The sequence below is a fragment of the Leptopilina heterotoma genome, unplaced genomic scaffold (genome assembly GCF_015476425.1).
Source record: "Leptopilina heterotoma isolate Lh14 unplaced genomic scaffold, ASM1547642v1 Lhet_15, whole genome shotgun sequence".
Lineage (NCBI taxonomy): Eukaryota > Metazoa > Arthropoda > Insecta > Hymenoptera > Figitidae > Leptopilina > Leptopilina heterotoma.
This window is the reverse complement of record NW_025110867.1, coordinates 1,768,017-1,790,488: the sequence shown is the minus strand read 5'-3', so window position 1 is coordinate 1,790,488 and position 22,472 is coordinate 1,768,017. Positions and strand designations below refer to the sequence as shown.

The 22,472-nt window shown below is 27.3% G+C and overlaps 1 protein-coding gene across 3 annotated transcripts; it reads left to right on the top strand.

The window, feature by feature from the left end:
• Positions 1 to 4,429: 4,429 nt before the first annotated feature.
• On the top strand, positions 4,430 to 13,958 carry LOC122498478. Of its 3 annotated transcripts, none has more exons than XM_043606222.1 (4): positions 4,430 to 4,793; positions 5,327 to 5,470; positions 8,847 to 9,131; positions 13,441 to 13,958. In XM_043606222.1, the coding sequence occupies exons 2-3, from the start codon at positions 5,380 to 5,382 to the stop codon at positions 9,110 to 9,112; spliced, it is 357 nt and encodes a 118-aa protein (XP_043462157.1). In that variant the 5' UTR covers positions 4,430 to 4,793; positions 5,327 to 5,379; the 3' UTR covers positions 9,113 to 9,131; positions 13,441 to 13,958. The 3 variants fall into 3 exon arrangements, with proteins under 3 accessions (XP_043462157.1, XP_043462155.1, XP_043462156.1); XM_043606221.1 differs by having other exon boundaries at positions 4,433 to 4,793; positions 8,847 to 9,113; positions 13,441 to 13,949; XM_043606220.1 differs by lacking the exon at positions 13,441 to 13,958 and having other exon boundaries at positions 4,431 to 4,793; positions 8,847 to 9,400.
• The last annotated feature ends 8,514 nt before the right edge of the window (positions 13,959 to 22,472 follow it).

Genomic DNA, 22,472 nt, shown 5'->3' with positions numbered 1-22,472 from the left:
ACATCAAATAAAGCTGGGTAATCTTTTAGATTATTAAAGAACCTAATTTCCTTTGCATGTTTTTTCTGTTTTTCGTCAACATTTCTGTGAATATAATAAATTTATTTTAATTAATCACAATACTTATTAAAAATAATATTTAATGCAATTTATAATTTACACTTCTGTAAACATATACGTAAAAATATTACTTACTTATAGACACGACACCATCATCGCTAACAATAATGCCATTTTCATTTTCATTATAACTTTGAAAACAAGAATGTTGGTCGAGAGAATTTAGCAAAGAAGGAGGTTTTACCCAATAGCAATTCCAGCACTTCATATGTTTCTTAAAATTAATTATTCTATAATGTAAAAATTATTCAAAAAAATTCTTGATACAATTAATTAATTCTTATTTATTATTAATAATTTATTATTAATATTTATTATTTATTAATTAATACAATTAATTCTTGATACAATTCTTAGTTTTGATGATCATATAACATCTCTTGTTGCTACTGTATCCAGGATGCTTGGTTATCTCATAAGGTCATCAGGAAATTTTAATAATATACAAACATTTACTCTACTTTTTAATGCATTAGTAAGATCCCCAGCTGAATATGCTGCAATTATTTGGAACACACCTACTAAAAAGCTCTCTGAGCCTCTTGATAAAGTTCAAAAGCGGTTTCTTAAGTTTTTGGCTTTCAAGGAGGATGGACGTTACCCCGTACGTGGATGTGACTATATTCTTTTGTGTCAACGTTTTTCTTTTTTAACTTTAGCAGAGCGACGCATAATTAATGCGATGGTTTTTTTGTTTAAAATTATTAATTACCATTTTGACTGTGAACAATTATTGGAGGTAATTAATTTTAGGATTCCTCGTTTGTCATCCCGTACTAATTTACCTTTTTATATAAGTAAGGATGATTTAGGGTTGATTAGAACATCTCCGATTTTTTATGCGTGTTACCATATTAATAATATGTGTAATAATTTCTGCCCAAATGTGGATTTTTTTATGGCTTCGCAACTTAAATTTGCTGATTGTGCAAAAAAATATGTAATCGGCCTACGTGAGCAGCCTTGAAATATTTTTATTCTAAAATAATTAAGTACAATAAAAGAATAATTTTTTTTTTTTGCAAATTTATTTTTTTTGTTTACTTTTATTATTTTGTTACTTAAAATTTGTTACTTAATTGTTTTATGTATTTTTTAGTTACCCATTTATGGTCCAAAATTGGACTGCGGGAATGTACATTAAATAAATAAATACAAAATGTATTATAAGAAAAATATGGGCAATTCCACGTGAGATTTTAGTCGACCTCTTAAAATTCGCCAAAAATATTTTTTTTCTATTCTGTATCCAAAAAAACAGATACGTATTTTTTTATTTTTGTTTAATTGTCAAAATTTTTCGAGTTATGAATTTTCGAAATTTTAGACTTTTAATTGTAGACCTATATTCAGTAGCTTATAAGTCCGAAAATATTGAGTTTAGGAAAAAGTTGTCAAAGAATGAAAGTTTTAGTTTTCTTTCGACTTTTAAAAAATAAAAACAAAAAATTTTTTTAAAAATTTTTTATGTAAAAAAAAATATTTTTTTTGTAAACAAATTTATTTTTTTTACCTTTGGGCCGAATATTTTTTTATTTTTTTTTAAAATTTATTTATACCTTATAATATAGAGAAGATTTTCCAAAAAGTCCCGAAATGGGCCTGATGTGTTAAATAAATTTAAAAACATTTTCAAAAATCACTTGCAAGCATCACAGAAGGATTTTTTTACAATTAACTTTTTAAAACTGTCTACAGCGTATAATTTTTAATCTAGTAATTGAGTAGAGTTAAATCCTTCAATAGTTTAATTGATATAGTTGTTGAATAAATGATCATGGGAAGGTGGAAATTGAATAAAAATCCAATGTGTATTGTCAGTATAGCGACGTTTCGTTGGCTAAGGTTTGCCAACCTCATCAGGCTGAATTTATTAAAAGAAAAAACACTTCAATATTTATAAAGATCTAAAGCACTATTTTTATAAAAGTAATGACAATAATATTATCATACCTAATTCATTAAAACATAGAGGCACGTTTTAACTTGTCAAGAAATAAAAACAATAAATAGATAAATAAATAAATAAAATACAACACATGTTCCACATTAAATAATTAAAAATAGAGTTAAAATTTAAAAAGGAAGACATTTCATTACACTGTCTCAGTGTCAACTGAAATAAAATTAGAATTTAACGATATAAGAAAGTCAAATTGATACGAGAAGGGGCAATGAACTTATATATAAACACAGGTTGTCAGGAAGTTATGTTATTGTTGTGTATCATTATAGGCAAGAGTCTATACATCTGAGAAGAGGAAAGAAGGTTTTGTTTAGAGTGAAAATATCTTCCTTTCTGTTGATAGTGGAACGATTAGTTTTAATATGGATCATTTCAGATATTCGTCGTTTTGTAAAACTTTTTTCATTGTCCAAGATTTTTGTGTTTTCCCAGTAAAAATCGTGATTAAAATTGGTCCTTCTAAAAAAATCTGACTACAACCAAAAAATGACAAATATGTTTTCTGACACTTCTACCTATGAACTTATAAAAAAGAATCCTTTAAAAAAACTCACTAAAGAAACATCAGCAATTCTTAAATATTTGAATGAAAACGATTTTTTAGACAAAAACTATCACCCGAATCAATTGACCTTGACCGACACTGTTTTGGCTAAGGCTTATGGACTACCAAAAATACATAAAGAAAATGTCCCACTCCGCCCTATTATTTCTTTAATAAACAGTCCTACTCATTTTCTTGCTAAAATTTTATATAATTCTTTAAAAAATTGCATACCTTTACCTCAGTCACACATTAATAACAGTTTACAACACAAAAATAAATTGAATGATATTACTATGAACGATACTTACACTTTTATCTCACTTGACGTAAGTTCCATGTTCACTAATGTATCTTGTGAACTTGCCACTCAGAGTTTGGATAGACGAATTAACTTTATAAATCAGAAGTGTAAGATCCCTTTTTCTGATATTATAGATTTTACAAAATTCGTATTTAACAACACGTATTTTTCGTTCGATGGAAAATTCTATAGACAAGTTTACGGTACACCGATGGGTTCTCCAATCTCAGCTTTTGTCTCTGATATTGTTATGAATGATCTGGAAACTGAATGTTTAAAAAAGTTAAAAGAAAAACATGATGATGTCCCTCCCCTACTGAAAAAGAACGACTGTAAATACGAGCGTAAATATGACTGTGAATACGACCCTAAATACGGGCTTTAGAAGGGTAGTGTAATTGAAACAGCAAATACAGCCGTATTTATGCCCGTATTTAGGGTCGTATTTACGGTCATATGTGAATACCATTTTTTAAAAAAAAATATATATACCCCCACAGCACCGAAACTTTCCTAACAATTTATTGAATATTTACTTGTAATATTCGGCATATTTAACTGAAATGTTTAGTGAAAATTGTTTTTTACACAACTTTCAATAAACATTGCAATTACATATTCCGAACATTGCAAGTAAATATTTAATAAATTTTTAGGAAAGTTTCGGTGCTGTGGGGATATATATATATAATGGAACATTATTAATTATTATTAATTTAATATATTAAATATAATATTGCAACTAAAATAAATAATATTTAAGGTAAGTATTAAAATACGATTTATTCTTATAATAAATGCATAACAAACAAACAAATATATAAATGTCACTTTATTTTAATCACAAACACACATATACACATGGTACAATTATTTATTAAAAATTGTAATTTTTATTATTTTTATTATAAGAGAAAAAACACAAAAACACAAACGCACAATAAAAACACTTGTAGATTTTTCAACAGCTAAATAAAAACGACAAATAACGCGAATCACATGTAACTGTAAGAATTTTTTTATTATTTTTATTATAAGAGAAAAAACACAAAAACACAAACGCACAATAAAAACACTTGTAGATTTTTCAACAGCTAAATAAAAACGACAAATAACGCGAATCACATGTAACTGTAAGAATTTTTTTATTATTATTATTATAAGAGAAAAAACACAAACGCACAATAAAAACACTTGTAGATTTTTCAACAGCTAAATAAAAACGACAAATAACGCGAATCACATGTAACTGTAAGAATTTTTTTATTATTTTTATTATAAGAGAAAAAACACAAAAGCACAAACGCACAATAAAAACACTTGTAGATTTTTCAACAGCTAAATAAAAACGACAAATAACTCGAATCACATGTAACTGTAAGCACTGTTGTAAAAAAGGTTGGGTCTATACCCAGATAACAATAGTGCGTCGCACATAAGTGTCACGAAATGAGTATCATTTTGTGCATGCATAAAATCTGCTTAAATGCATGAAAATAAACTACACATGACTAGCACGATATGCGTCTCATTTTCTGCGTGCGAAAATTATGTTTAATGCCATTTTTTAATGCGAGTACATTGTCGCACGATGGTTGCACGTATGTGATGGTAATGCGAGGCATTTTGTGTGTTCGAAAGAGCACCTTAAAGTTTTACATTACGTGACTTACGACAATTTGCGTTTTGTGCGTGAAAAAGTGCACCTTTAATGAGCGTTCTTCACACTATTGGGACTATTCACCCATTATCGATCTAGCTGTCGATGTATCAACACGTCCTCGTGGTCGTTGTTGTTATTTAGTTTGGTGATAGTGGTGTTAACTGAATATTTGGATTACAAGAAGTTTGTCAAAAAGGTAAGTACTACAACAAAATAATACATTTTTGTCCTTTAAATTTTAATTAGTAAAAATATTGTTCTAAAATTTTTTATTTTTTACTGTGTACCAAGAAGTTTAATACAAAACCTTCAAAAGATTTTTCTAGTTTACGAAAACATTCAATTATTTTCATCGCTTAATTTCAAATACTTTTAATGCAATATTAAATAAATTCCTTTAAAAATACAATTAATTTTAAAAAACATTAAATTATTCAATAAAATTAGTTGCAATAATTCAATTATTTTCATAAATAACTTTTAATTCAATTAGCTTGATAAACAACTAAATTTCTTCCCATAAAATCAATTACTTTAAGGAATTTTAATAAAAATTTTTCCAAAATTCAATTATTTTTATAAATATCAATATTCATCACAAGAATTCAATTCTTAAGAAAAATAATAAAATACTTTGCAGAAATTAAACTATTTTCAAAATTATATTAAAAATTCTTGTCAAGAATTAAATTATTGTCAAAAATTTTAATAAAATTGAATCCAATTCAGGGTGTCTACTAACTAATTCCGGGAAAAATTTAAATTATGCGGTAAAGCAGTTAATGACTGACGAACTTGTCAGTCAATTTTCCTGGCCCGGAAGCAAAAAAAGTGAGAAATTCGGAGACACTAAGATTTCCAATCTTCTGTTCGGTAAGTTTAACTTTTAATAGAGATTCATTATTTGATCTACTTAATGGATTGATTTTGCAATATTACATAAATTTTTTGTAGAATCTAGGAAAAATTAATTACTATGTTTATCATTAAAAAATACGTAAACTAAAATTTGTTCTTTAACATTAATTAAGTAGGTATATTTTAATGTTTTTATAATTAATGTATTAATCTTCATATTCTTTCATTAATTCTGTCCGCAGTTAGAAGTTACTTTTTCTGTATGCTTTTGTTTTTTTTTTCTTTAAAAAATATTATTTGACAAATCGAAAATATGCAGGTATTTTTTCATGACTTAGGGTAACTGCACCAATTGCCGAGGGTGCTCCAATTGTCGAGGATAATAATTTTCTTTTTTAGATAAATAGTATAATATATAATATTTAAGAACAAAAAAAATTTCTAAATAATCTTTGTATTTTCAACTGTATATTTATATATACAAATTTCGTAGCAATTCTACTGAAATAATTATTTAATTAATATTATAATTCACTGCTGTGAAATTTACACGAATCTCCATTTTCTTAATACTTCAGGTTGATAAAAACAGATTTTTAGAAATGTAAATTAAACGTATTTATAATGACTTTTTGTGTACAAAATTATTATTATAATTTTGTACACGAACTAAATTAATTTTGTATGCATGTTTTTTTGTTAAAAAAAAAATATTTAATATTTTTTAAAAGCAAATCATCGGTATTTGGTTCCTTTTTTTTGACAGTTCCATTTTTCGAGGTAATGACTCGAAAATTGGTGTAGTCACTTTTTTCGCTGATGCACCATTTATCGATGGTTAAGTGTTTATTTACTAAACGTCAAACATAAATGCCAAACATTTATAGGTACAGAGAAAAAGATAAAAAATGCTCCAAAAATTTACAACCAACAGAAAATAATCAACCAAAAAAACGAGGAAGACCGAAAAAAAATTAATAAAAAAATACATTATTTAAAACTAAAAAATTTTGTACTATAGTTTAATTATAATTAACCATTATATTTACAGTTCGTAATAAAAGTTTATTTTATTCGTTTACAAATTTAATGTGACTTAAATTAATTTATTTTTTTAATTAATGTCTGATTAACAAAATTGATTAAATTTAATTAACTTATATTTATAAAAGTTTAAAAAACAGTTAAATAATTTTCTGTCCTGTATCATCTACTATAAAAATGTTTTATATCGATATTATAAATTATTCAATTATAGTTAAATAAATATATTTGTTTTCTGGTAATGTTCTATAATATTTTTATCGAAAAAATAAATATCTACTCGATTTTCTAATATCTGTACAGGTTAATTGTTAGGTTATATTGGGTTATATGTTTAAAAATGTCATACCCTCGAGAAATTAGCACAAGACCATCGACAAATGGTGCTTTTGCTCGATTGACTTTTAAATATATTTTTTGCTTAACAATTTAGTTTATATTAAAAAAATAAATATGAATATTAAACATTATTAGATCCTTCGTCCAAATATACAAAAATCAAATTTTTAAGTGCATTTACTTCCGAGAAAAAAAATGTCAAAGTCACATGTTGCCTAAAACCCTCGACAATTGGTACAGTTACCCTATAATAAAATAATATTACAAATTAGAAATTTTTTAAAAAATTATGATAACAAATAAAAAATATACCCATTTTGTTTGTTGTATGCTTTTTTATATAACAAATTTCGTTTGACTCATCTAAATTATTATGCAAATTATTCTCCTTTTTATTTTTAAAAAATGCTAGAAAATTATTCATTGTTAAAAAATTTTGATTAAAAAGTAGGAAATATACCCATTTTATGCATAATTTTTATTTCTCAATAACAATATTGTTTACAAAATGATTTTTTTTTCTTTTGTTAAGAAAAACATTAGATATTCCCGTTTCTTAATATTTTTGTAGAAAATTCTTACTTTCATAAGGAAATAATTTGCATCAATTTTATTTAATAATTTTAATTGTTTTAAGTTTTAATAAAATTTAAAGTTTTTAAAAATAAAGGAAAAAATATTTATGAAATAGAGTTGTCAATTAGAAAATTTAATTGAAAAAGAAACTGAAATTTTTTTTAATTTTTAGAAAAGAAAGAAAAAATTTTATTGAAAGAAATGTTCGAAAACAATAATTTCTTTTTTAAATATTTAATGATTATTATTTTCACATAGGAATTAAGATAGGTGTGCAATATTCGAATCGAGAGAAAATTCGATTTGAACTTGACAATTCGAAATTCGAATTGCGCAACATACAGCATACACATTATAGCACATTAATTCGATTTTCGTCTAACTTGGATTTTCGAATTGGCCGACTTGATTCGAAAATCGAGTAGAGTCGAGTAATTCGAAAGTCGAAACTTCGATTTTCTAATTGTCCGATTCGAATCGAAAGTAGACCGAGTCGAGTTGTGCAATTCGAAACGACGATTTTCGAATTATCTCCGATTCGAATTTTCTGTTGTCGAGTCGATTAATGTTCGGTTCAACTCAATTAAATGCCTACCTCTAAATTAAGATTTTCAAAAATTTCAAATTCAAAGATTTTTGAAATTAATCAACTTTAAAAATGTTGTTATAAAACATACAGGTAGCTATTACTCCGAGTTGTCGACTCGGAGTGATCGATTTCTTCATGTTTTCTAATATAATTAAAGATGATCGAGAGATAAAATCATTATTTTATATTATAAGAATAAGAATATTGTTACTGTAACTTCATCAAAATTATTTTTATATTCTATTATTATTTAAAAATTAAACTAAAATTTATTTTCAAATCAATTTTTATTAGAAAATTCTACGAGAATTAATTGAAGTTTTTAAAATAGTTACATTTTCCAAGGAATTCGATTAAAATTGAAATTCTACAACGCTCTAATACTTTTAATATTCAATTATTATTTAAAATTTTAAATAAAAATTTATTTTAAAATCAAGTTTTACTAGAAAATTCTACGAAAATTCAGTTATTTAAATACAAAAAAAAATTAAAAATAATGAAATTTCAGTAAAATTTTTATTATTTATGAGAATAACTGAATGTTTGCGTATAATTTTATTAAAATAGTAGATATTGAAAATTTTTTTAAATAATTGAAAAGTTGACACGAATTTGATTAAATTTTTTGAAAATAATTGAATTTTAAAGAATTATTTAATTTATAAATAAAGATAATAAATAGTATTTTGTCGAGATATTCTTGTAAATTTTAAACATAATTGAATTTTGTGATAAGAATTTTATTACCTTTGAAAATAATTGAGTTTCTGCATTTGTAACTTCTTAAAAATTGAAGTTTTAGATCTTAATTGTAACTTAATCATTTAATTGTTTTTTCAGAATCAGCGAGACAGTGTACTTTTTTTGTTGGGCCTCACAGTATTTCTGAATTTAAAAACGAGATGCTCGAAGTGCTCCGAATTACCAAACAAAGATACAGGAATAGGAATAATAACAAGAAACAAGAAGAAAATTTTGAAGAAATGGATTCGGAGGATATATTAGAAGAAATTAAGCGGTTACAGGAATTGGATCAGGTCAATGATGTAGATGATATTTCTGCAAATGACGGGGACGACGAGATAGTCTCTGATGACACAGTATAATGTTAGTTCCCAAAATTTGGTTGGTACAAATTTTTAAAATTGTACCCTTATTTTAAAAAAAATTGTTTTATTTAATTTGTAAAATTCGTCATCTAATGATGACAGTTATAATTGTTTGATAGTCTCTGACGACACAGTATAATGTGAGTTCCCAAAATTTGGTTGGTACAAATTTTTAAAATTGTACCCTTACACTAAAAAAAAGTTCATTGAATCAAGCAAATGCATTTTCTTGACCTGATTTATTTGAAACAAACCCATATTTTCTTATTGGAAGAAATTTATTTTCTTGTGTCAAGTAATTTTGAGCATTGATCAAAGTTATTGAAATAAGAAAATATGGGTTTGACATAAGTAAATATCTTACTGTTTCAAACGAACTGTTTTACATGCGCCAAGTCTCGAAAAAGTATTGAATCAAGAATATCATGTTCTCACGTCAAGTAATTTACCTTGAGTCATTTGGTATCTTGAGTCAAATAATTTTTTTATTTCCTTTAAAGCAACTATTTATTTCATTCAACACCCATAGTCTTGAGCCAAGAAAATGGGAAGATTAATACAAGTTAATAATTGTTTCAACTCAATTAAAAATTATTTTGTTTCAAAAAAATATTAATTAATCTAAGCATTTCTTTTACTTGAAGCATTTCTATATTCTCATGTTTCAAAATCATTAATTTCTTGCGAGAATGTTATATTTTCTGGAATGAAATATTTTATTTATTCAATTCAATTAAGTGTAAGATCTTGAATTAAATCATTCTTTTGTTTCCTTTAAAAAAGTTTTTACTTAATTCAACGCTCATATAATCCTGATTCCAGAAAATACGAAGTTTAATATAAGTAAATATTTGTTTCAAGTTGATTAAAAATTATATTCAATTAATCCCATATTTATTTGAAGAAAGAAATTCATTTTCTTGTGTCAAGTAATTATTAGCATTGAACAGAATTCTTGAATTAACAATTTAGTATTTGGCAGAACTCAATATGTAATTATTTCAACCAAATATTTTACTTTTCCGAAGTACCAAAAAGTATTGAATCTAGAATATCATGTTCTTAAGCGAAATAATAAAGTATTGTGTGGAGAATTCATGTTTCTTGAATCGAATCATTTTATTTATTTGCTTTGAAACTTTTTTTACTTAACACAATGCCAGTGTTCTTGATCCAAGAAAATATTTTTCTTCAAATGTATATGCAACTTAAATATCAGTTTTTGAAAACTGTCCATAAGGCTAACGCAGAATAGATCTGTAACCGGAACCGCAATCGTAACCGTAAGAATGAGTTAGAGAAGGATAAACAGTATACCTATCCTTCTTTAACTCATTCTTACGGTTACGCTTACGATTGCGGTTCCGGTTACAGATCTATTCTGCGTTTGCCTTTACAGTTACATGTGATTCGAGTTATTTGTCGTTTTTATTTAGCTGTTGAAAAATCTACAAGTGTTTTTATTGTGCGTTTGTGTTTTTGTGTTTTTTCTCTTATAATAAAAATAATAAAAAAATTCTTACAGTTACATGTGATTCGCGTTATTTGTCGTTTTTATTTAGCTGTTGAAAAATCTACAAGTGTTTTTATTGTGCGTTTGTGTTTTTGTGTTTTTTCTCTTATAATAAAAATAATAAAAATTACAATTTTTAATAAATAATTGTACCATGTGTATATGTGTGTTTGTGATTAAAATAAAGTGACATTTATATATTTGTTTGTTTGGCATTTATTATAAGAATAAATCGTATTTCAATACTTACCTTAAATATTATTTATTTTAGTTGCAATATTATATTTAATATATTAAATCAATAATAATTAATAATGTTCCATTATATATATATCCCCACAGCACCGAAACTTTCCTAAAAATTTATTAAATATTTACTTGCAATGTTCGGAATATGTAATTGCAATGTTTATTGAAAGTTGTGTAAAGAACAATTTTCACTAAACATTTCAGTTAAATATGCCGAATATTACAAGTAAATATTCAATAAATTGTTAGGAAAGTTTCGGTGCTGTGGGGGTATATATATTTTTTTTTAAAAAATGGTATTCACATATGACCGTAAATACGACCCTAAATACGGGCATAAATACGGCTGTATTTGCTGTTTCAATTACACTACCCTTCTAAGGCCCGTATTTAGGGTCGTATTCACAGTCATATTTACGCTCGTATTTACAGTCGTTCTTTTTCAGTAGGGTCTGTTCTATTTTAGATATGTGGATGACACAATCTTAGCAGTTAAAAAAGAACATGTTAATTTGGTCGTTGATACTTTTAATTCTTATAATCAAAAACTACAATTCACCGTAGAAAAAGAAAAAGAATATTCTATTAAATTTCTCGATTTAAATCTTGTTAGAGATAATAATAAAATTATTACAAATTGGTATCAAAAACCGACTTTATCGGATAGTCTTATCAATTATTTTTTAGATCATCCAATTCAACAAAAAAAGAATATTGTATACAATCTCGTCGACAGAGCGATTTCATTGTCCAACAAAAAATTCCATTTTGATAACTTGAAAAAAATTAAAACTATTTTGAAAAATAATAACTATCCTATCGATTTCATTGAAAATCAAATAAAAATTTGTATGAACAAAATAAAATTTTCTGATGCAACTAATAATAATAAAAATAATATTTATAGCCAAACTCCTAAAGTTTGTCTACCTTTTAATGAAAAATGTTTTTTTCAAGTTGTCAAATATTCTCAAAGAGTTTCATTGCACTTCTATCCCCCTTATAAATAAAAACTCTAACTCCATCATTAGACTAGGTAAAGATTCGACCGAGGGGTTTTTCACTTCCGAATCAGCCTGCTCTACAAGGACGTTAGACTACAGTATTTAATACTGCAGTAATATTAATACTACACTATTTGCGTTAACTCGCACTATTGATACTATTTGCACACTGCTTAATTACTGTCATTTCAGAATTTATTACGTTAACTCGCACTATTGACACTATTCGCACACTGTTTAATTACTGTCATTTCAGAAATAATTCTTTATTCGTATGATTTCAAACATTATACCTGCATGATTCGGAAGTGAAATACCCCTCGGATTCGACGAGAAAATGAGATATAACTAATGTTGTATACAAGTTTAATTGTAAAAACTGTCCTTCAAACATATATTGGCGAGACTGGACGATCATTACTTACTCGCATAAATGAACACAAAAAAGTGAATGACAACTCTGTAGTTTATCGACACCGAACCAATTTTAATCACGATTTTTACTGGGAAAACACAAAAATCTTGGACAATGAAAAAAATTTTACAAAACGACGAATATCTGAAATGATCCATATTAAAACTAATCGTTCCACTATCAACAGAAAGGAAGATATTTTCACTCTAAACAAAACCTTCTTTCCTCTTCTCAGATGTATAGACTCTTGCCTATAATGATACACAACAATAACATAACTTCCTGACAACCTGTGTTTATATATAAGTTCATTGCCCCTTCTCGTATCAATTTGACTTTCTTATATCGTTAAATTCTAATTTTATTTCAGTTGACACTGAGACAGTGTAATGAAATGTCTTCCTTTTTAAATTTTAACTCTATTTTTAATTATTTAATGTGGAACATGTGTTGTATTTTATTTATTTATTTATCTATTTATTGTTTTTATTTCTTGACAAGTTAAAACGTGCCTCTATGTTTTAATGAATTAGGTATGATAATATTATTGTCATTACTTTTATAAAAATAGTGCTTTAGATCTTTATAAATATTGAAGTGTTTTTTCTTTTAATAAATTCAGCCTGATGAGGTTGGCAAACCTTAGCCAACGAAACGTCGCTATACTGACAATACACATTGGATTTTTATTCAATTTCCACCTTCCCATGATCATTTATTCAACAACTATATTAATTTTTAATCTATTTGAGTGATCTTTGTTTTAAATTAAAGGGTCTACGCTGTAGACAGTTTTAAAAAGTTAATTGTAAAAAAATCCTACTGTGATGCTTGCAAGTGATTTTTGAAAATGTTTTAAAACTCATTTAACACATCAGGCCCATTTCTATAGAAGGTAAAACAAAAATCGACCAAAAATTTAAAAACATGTAGAAGGTAAATTGAACCTCCAATACAAAAATTACTAAATTCTAGTGAGTTTCGACTTTCCGCTTTCTGTCGACGCTTTTACGCCTTCATGGGACGGTACCTTAACTTAAAATGCTCCTGCGTTGACCTTATCATTTTGCCAACCAACACTACCTTCATTTATAAAAGTATGCATTAAAGATTTTCAAATGTTAATGGCGTTATAATGTTGTAGATTTTCAGGTGGAAGAGAAGCAACAGCATTCATTTGGAATTCTCGTCTACAATCTCCTTTAATTTCATCTCCATTCTCAAGTCGGTCAGCGAAGTCAATAGGACAGTAACATCTTTCATCCTTCGGAGTGTCCTCTTCTTGTTTACGAAGAAAATAATGCGGACATACAACTGCTAAAATAATCAATTTGATGTAGTCACTAGGAAAATTTTCTGATGAAGGTGGAAGATTGAGGCTTCTATCAAAAATACATTTATCTCAATTACTTCTCCTGACTCCACCATCACTCTTGCTTCCTCTTCCACCAACATCTACTACAATGAATTTTTATTCCGCATCACAAACAGCCATTAATATTATGCTGCTCTTTATAATTGTAATTTATTGACCACATGTAAGGTTGAACCTAAAAATTGAAAGTATTGCAAGAATTAAGAAAGATTATATAGACGATTCCAAACGCAATTAAAGTTAACATGTCAAACGTGAATTTGTTTTTTCATTTGTAAAAGTAGAAATATATATTTATTTTTCCATTTCTTTTACGGAAGATAAATTTTCCTTATAAGGATTACAATGTTTGTTTAATGTATTTTAAGGGCATATATCTATAAAAGTAATTAATTTTGTAGGAGGAATGGTATAGAATTTGAAAATGTTTAGAATCTTTTGATATTTTGGAAAATGATTCACTTTTATATAATAAAATTACCCACCAAACTTCATAATTTTTTACTAAATAGTTTACAAGTTAAAAATTATTTAATGTTACACTACCTCTTATCGAGAAACCATAAAAAATTTAATATTCGAAAAGATTTAGAATTTTTTGTAAAAATTGTATTTTAAAGGTCAAGATTTAAGCTTTATTAATCACAAATGTTCTTTTTTAATTATACTAAATAGTTTAAAAGTATAATTAATTAATTTCTGCAAGAAAACTAATTTTATATCAGACAAACAGAGCAAAATGAAAAAATTCTGAAAATCTGAATTCTTAAAGTAACATTTTACTCCAGCTCCTTACATTATTTTCATTTTTCCAATCTTTTTTGAGGTAAAGTAAATAATGAGATAAAAGCAATGATGCCAAAAGAAGAATAATTACATAGGCCAACAATATTTGATTCAATTTACTTTCTAAGAATTAGACAATACTTTTCCGAAGGTTTTCGACGTGTTGAATCCGAATCAGGCCTCAAAATAGACCCTATGCGTCAGGTTTTCGAGATATTTTAACCCAAAAGTACAAAAAACCCGCCTTAGTTATATTTGATGTCATGTAACATCAAGAGATAATTTTTTCTCTAGAAGGTCAATATTGCATCTAAAAGCGCTACTCTTCCTCTTTAATATCCATTTTGAAAATTTAAAAAATCTTCATTTGTCTGTGAGTAATCGTTAATTGAATTTTTAGAGTTTGGAGAATTCTTCGAAAACTGAGTAGAAACAGACAATACTTTAATAAATAAAGAAAAAAATATAACTACAAACATCTAAATTTTAAAAAGTTCTGAGGATTTTTGGTATAACTGAATACGAATTCGCTGTTACATTGACAGAATTAAAAATGGCGGATTTTAAGCAAATACAATCAGTTTTAAAGAAATCGTCTGCCACATTGTATCCGCCATTTTGAATTCTGTAAATCTAACATCGAATTCGTATTCAGTTATGTCGAAAGTCTTCAGAACTTTTAAAATTTTTTTTTTTAGTTATATTCTTCGTTATTATCGAAGTTTTGTCTGTTTTCGAAGAATTCTCCAAACTCAGAAAATTCAATGAACGATTACTCAGAGACAAATAAAGATTTTGTAAATTTTCAAAATGGATTTTAAAAGGGAAGAGTAGTGCTTTGAGATTCAATATAGACCTTTTAGAGAAAAAATTATCTCTTGATGTTACATGACATCAAATATAACTAAAAACAGTTTTTTACACTTTTAGGTTAAAATATCTCAAAAACCTGACGTGCAGGGTGAATTTTAAGGGCGGATTCAGCACGTCGAAAACCTTCAGAAAAGTATTGTCTTATGCTTGGAAAGTAAATCTTATCGGCTTGTGTTATTAATATTATTTTATGTGAAGGTGAACTCTGTGAAGAGATAACAGGATACATTCCCTCCGCGAAAACTTCCTGCTATCTTGGAGAGATACATCAACGTCGCATTAATGCTTCGGCAATGCTATAACGTCTATGTCACTAACGGAGACGGTTCAGGGCCCATCTTGACCAGATGGTAGTTCCCTGTAAAAGCCCGATAGTCCCTCGTTACGAGACAAACATCAAGTATGAGCGATTGTAAAAACGTGGAAGAGTACTAATAACTTTTTTATATACTACCGTCCACGAGTATCAGGACGATTACACGAGACTCTATGAAAAAACATGCCATCGCTTTTTCAATCATATCTCGTAAATAAAAGGAGATACAAAAAACTTAGAAAGCTGATTAAATTTTGCGTAAAATAAGCCGGCTTTGAAGTAATTTCGTTAACTATTTTTTGAGTTGTAAAGTGAGAAAGAAATAAAAAAAATTATAACATTTTCTCATTTTTGTCTCTTGACTTCAACTTTTTCAAAAATTTAGATAAAATTTTTCTAAAAACACAGAAATTTTCGTTAGAATTTCAGCTTTAAAATAAGCCTTCGAAAATTAAAAAAGGTGAATCCGTCTTCGATATATCATTAAAAATGTGAATTCTGGCTTCGCCCGGCAGTGAATGAGAGAGAAAGCAGGAACGAATTCATGCGGGGGATTTTTTATTCCATTCGCAGCCTCGCGAAGCAAAAATTGAGTCGTCACAGTTAAATTCTAATGCACCCATCGTCGAAACACGACTTCACATTTTTAATGATATATCGAAGACGGATTAACCTTTTTCAATTTTCGAAGGCTTATTTTAAAGCTGAAACTCTAAGGAAGATTTCTGTGTTTTTAGAAAAATTTTATCTAAATTTTTCTAGATTTTTAAAAAAGTTAACGAAATGACTTCAAAGACGGCTTATTTTACGCAAAATTTAATCAGCTTTCTAACCGTCTTTAAGTTTTTTGTATCTCCTTTTATTTACGAGATATGATTGAAAAAGCGATGGCATGTTTTTTCATAGAGTCGCGTGTAATCGTCCTGATACTCGTGGACGGTAGTGTATATTTTTATATAAAAAGTTATGAGTTGAAATTAGTTATGAATATAAACAAATTAATTTCTTTATAAAAAAATTCAATAACAATCGTATTTTTTTGCATTTTCAACCTAAAAACAACTTATTTTTTCGAAAAAATGCTTCAAAAATTGGAGTTTGCACCAGTTTAACAGTTTTTTATCATCTAAGAATTTTCTTCTGTGTAAAATTAATAAAATAAATTAAAAATTAAAAAAATATAACAATAAGGAAATAATATTATAAAGTATAAAACTTACCAACTCCAGTTGGAGTTGGTAGCAGTTTAACAGTTTTTATCAACTAACGATTTTCTACTGGGTAAAATTATAAAAAAAAGAATTAAAAATAAAAAATTATAATAATGAGGAAATAATATTAAATAGTATAAAAAACTGTTACCAACTCCAATTGGAGTTGGTACCAGTTTAACAGTTTTTTAAAAATTATCGAAAACTACAAGAATATACAAAATATTTGCAAAATTTCGGTATGGAATTTCCGTAGAACGGTTTCCATTGAATCGTTTTACGTGGGACGCATTGGCTAATAATTGTAATTTTTAACGACGAACAAAATGTTCAAAATATAAACAAATTTTATTTAAACTTGCCTTTTCCTTGTGCTGCAATTTTTTTTTTAAATTTCTATTAATCTCGCTTTTCCATCAGTAACATATTTGCTGGTCAGGAGTAGAAAAGTTATTCCAGACTAAGCAAGATTTCTTCTAATGCTATCACCAACGTAAGCTTTTAGTGGTGTCAAAGTTGTAAAATTCGCGTTTTTGTTTTCAAGTGCAGCACAATGATAAACTTGTTGTTCAAATAATGTTATGTTATCCAGGATCATTTTATCAGAAATTTTTTATTTGTTTAGAAAAAGGGGATAACATAGAACAGTCCATTACTGCATTATGTGATCCGATGTTACGAACATTCAAATAGTTGACCATGAGAAGTTGTTATACCATGGATAACACTTGCTGCATGGGAAAGTGCTTCTGCAGACTTTACGTAAATTGCAAAAGTGTCATTTTTTCTTCTCGCAGCTATTTGTAAAATTTCACAGTTCCTGTGAAGTCCACTTGTTTCCATGACTAAAAGAACAACTCTGTCTCTATCGTCATCGGCATTACCATAGCAACTTTCTTCTGCTTCTTCCGTTGACATTGGAACAGCCGATTTAGTCAACATCGCTACGCCTAATTCGTAAGTTATACCTTCAGTATTCTCCTTGTCTGTGTCAAAGTGCCGACCATACCGCTTTCAGGGCCATTCTCTTTCTTTTAAAACTCGGTGTTTTAGAAGAGAGGCGTTTTCTAGCCAGAATAATATTTTTTCTTATTACATGCTTCCTATGAAGTGCACCCGGCGATAAAGTCAAATATTTAACAACTTCTTATGTATATCCCTCATCGTTATTTTCTGTGCAACAAAAGGAGCGAATCGATAATCTGCTGAAGCAGAGAAGCTGCAGCACCTGGATTTTGGTGCCTTTGATGCCGTTGAAGCAATTTAAACTTTCATTTCAGTTGCTAGCGCTCCAGTTAAAAACTTGTCTGCGGTATCTGCTAATTTATAAAATAATCCCTTTAAAGCCTTAAACAACTTTGCATCTTGCTGTCCCCGGATACAGTGAAATAATCATAACTTTCTGTATCTTTATGAAAACCACACCACAATCCACAATATACATGGTCATTAAAAACATGGTGAGGTGTTGCTCAAACAGCATTTACCATCTCATAGCAATTTCCCTTGTTTTGTGCTATAGCATACGTAGAACATTGGGGTAAGTATGTAATAATGTTTTTTGACAATTTTGAATTACTTTTTTGTTCCTTGAACTAAGTCTTTTAACTCCACCGCGGTGTGATTTACATCGGATTGTCTTATAATATCGTGCTGACTCGCTTGTCTACATGCGGCAATAGTTGAGCTGTCGTCATCGCCACCCTGTTTAAACAATTTGACAGGAATAAAAAGAAAATAAATTCTTTACATTTCAATCGTGTTTCTGAATCAAAAAATTTGAACAGTTACTATAAGTTTCTATCACATACTTTTAATAGAAAGTCTATTCAAATCAATACTTTTGTTTGTCATTAAGCTTTTATAGATTATCTTATAATTATTTTATAATAAATTCAAAAAAAATTTTTAATTACTTGAAAAAAATATTTATTGATTTTAATTGTTAGTTATTATTTTATTAAGAAAATATAAATAATTGCACATTTTTTCCTTTTTAAAAAACAAATTAAAATTTTGTAACAAAAATTGTAATTGACATAATATAGAGTTAATACAAATTTTTTTCATTTCTTTTGAATAAAAAAAAAGTTTTGTTAAAAATTAATATAATAATGATACTATCACTCGGTTTTCAAATTAATTATGTGTTGAAGTTAACGATCACTCGGAGTCAAGCCAATGGAAAAAATTCAAACAATTCCTTTAACGTTTTCAACAGCAAATCTGTCCTCTTCAGAAACTATAATTTTGTTAAATAAATTTAGACAATATGTTCATTACAATATTAAAATAAAATAACATTAATCAAATTATTACCGTAAAAATTACAAAAAAATAAATTATAAGTACATATTTAAAAACTATTTTCTGTCAAACGCGCGCGGCTATACACAAACAACCTTGAGACTTAGCATTGCTAACTTCTCAACCCATACGCTAGACTCCTGACTCGCGCGCATTTATCAGAAAATAGTTTTTTAATAATACTTAATAAACGGATAATCCTAGAGTAAAACTACTTAGCAAAAATATTTATTATACCTTTATGAACATTTTCTTCAATGGAAGTTTTCGATTACTAAAAATGTTTCAGATAAATGAAGTCCTCAAACATTGTAAATAATTATTTTGACACTGGGTATGAAAAAAATTAATAACTTTTTTTAAACAAAATATTTCACTTCTTGCCAAAGTTTGTTGTCTTAAGGATAATTTAAACTATACTCCATGTACATATAAAAAGAAAATATTCATAACTTTATGTTTTAGAGCGAGTTGAAGTCAAAAATTCAATTAGGAATCTATTTTCAAAAAATCCAGTTTTTTGCATTTTTCTCGAAAATGATAAGAGTTATAAATTTTTTTTATACAAGAAAAAATATGCGGAATCGAATTTCCAATAAGGAAGTGATTTGAAAAAAAAATTTTATGACCATGGATTTTTCAACCATTAGAGGCCAACTCAAACGCCTGTGGAAATTTTATGTGTGGTTTTACTTTCCGGCGGTTAAATTATACAAGATTATTTCACTAATTGTGTTCATAATATGTAAATTACAAAGTAAAAACAGTACAGATTTTTGTCATCAGTTTATTATAACTTTTATTATATTTTTACTTATATTATATTATAACATCAAAGATGTTTTTGTTGGGATTAAATTATTATTCTGTCATAAATGATTTATTACTATTATATTTTTATTAGTAAAATTAATATAATTTTGAAAATACTTTACATGTTTTAATGTTCTTTGGATAAAGCTGAAATAAGCATCCAGTTTATTTTAAAAATATTAATGTTTTTGTTTAAAAAAAAAGAATATTTAGGTACCATTAAAATTTAATTCTAAAAGTTACAAATGCTAAAACTGTAATCCAATTATTATAGCACTTGTTTATTGACTTTCAGAGTTTAATTTTATACCTAAATATTCTTTAAAAAAAGACAACATAAATATTTTTTAAATAAAATCTGGGTGCTTGCTTAAGATTCATTAAAAAAATATTAAAACATGTAAAGTATTTAAAAAATTATATTAATTTTAATATTTTAATTAAACAAGGCAAACTCAAGAATTTTTAACTGATTCTAGAAAGTTACTCAAATTTCTTTATTATAAGTTGAATTTTTATAAGTTTAATTGCTGAAAAAATAGATTATGTTTTAGTGACTTAGACGGGAAAAATGTTTATTTATTAATTGCAATTACTTACAAAAAGAAAAAATTATTTTTATTACTAAAAAGTAGCATTTTTCATAATTTTTAAAAACTTACCTATATCCTCCTTATCCTTATTTTAATCACAAAACTTTTTTCACTTCTGATTACTTATAATATTTTATATATATTTTGTTATTGTTTTGTCACTTTTCACTTTTTATCATTCCATATATTAAGAATATTATTAAGAATAATGAAGAATATTTAAGAAAAAAAACCACTCACGACCGTCACTCTCAAACTCCAAAAAAAAATAGCTGTTTTTCTATTAAGGATCCATTTCGGCAAAATTGACATCTTTTTTTAAAATGTTTTCAATCCAAAAGGAGGTAATGTCTATAATTAATAAAAAAAGTACAGTTTACATTTCAAACAAAATCAATAATTTTCTAAAAGGTTTTGATGTCAATTTTCCTTACCTCTAATTGTCATCATTTTAATAGGATCCAACTTTGAGGGTGGTTTTGCATTTGGAAACTTATTTTTTGTTCTTTTGGATAAGCCACCTGTCACTGGGCTTACACGCAATGCCTCAAGTCCAAATACTCTTATTGCAATTTCCTTAACAAATAAAGATGGTGTCATTCGGGACCTTCCTGCTATTGCATCATATCATGACTTTTTAATCCAAATATTAAGGCCCAAATGAATCTGTAAAAATGATTGTTTTAAACCTGTATTAATGTTTAATTTAAAAATTTCTATTGAATTATCTTTCTACAAAGAAGGTCGTAATTAGTGTTATTAAATATAACTTTTTTCAAAACCTAAATATGCTACTAAATGATCCGTAAAAAAAATTTCTACAATCATGATCATTAATAGAATTATTATCACATTATTTGAATTTTCAATTGCATATAAGGCTCCGGATCTTAAAAGCGCACTTTCCGCATAGACTTTACATGGTGAAAGTGCCCTTTTAAGATCCGGAGCCTCATATATCAAAATCTAAAACCTTGCCGTTTTGACTGCCAATAATTGCTCGAAAACCATTGAGGCTATCATAATTACGACCTGACCAGTGTGTGCTCCAACCACTGATCTATATACTAACTGTATGTCGTACGTACACCATGCAATGTTGGAGCCACTATCTGTGATTATTAGAGCGCTATTTTCGTTAACCACGACTGTACTTCGTAAACTTGCTCGACAATGAAAATAAAATAGAAGAATATATTTATTGCCACAAGTCAGGTAATAAACTGAATAATATAGAATTTTGTACCCTTCACAATTTAGCGGTATATCTGTTCAGCACTGAAATAAATGTTTCCGAACACTTACGAACCACGATCGGCAAAAAAGAAAATGGTATTAGTCACAAATTTTGGCAGCTCATCCGCCATCTAGTTAGTATATAAATTAGTTGCTTCAACCCATGTCGTGGGATGCAACTATTTTCACAACGTCCTTGAAATTGGCTGTATTTTCGTAATCACCTATTGAATTAAATTACCAGTAAAAATTAAAGTACCAGTGGGTACACCCACTGGTAGGTTATTGTTGTTGTATGATTAAATCATTTTGATAATTCAAAGGCCTGAATGTGTAAAAGAAAATAGTATATTGTGCATCTAGGGAGGAAAATAGAAGATTTCCACGAGGGTGGATTTGCAGTTCGAGGCGTAGCGAGCCCACGAGTCGAAGGCGAGTGCTGCGAGCGATGACGAGAACTGTAAACACACGAGTAGAAATCATTTTCCTCCCGTGGTGCACATACTATTTTTTCTAACACACGTAAACGGAAAGTACAACCCACTTCATAAAAACTTTTAACGACAATAGTGTTTTCAACCGAAAGTTTATTATAATAATAGTATAATTTTTTAAAATGATTAAGTATTAAAAATTAACAATTTTAACAATAACAATAAACAACAA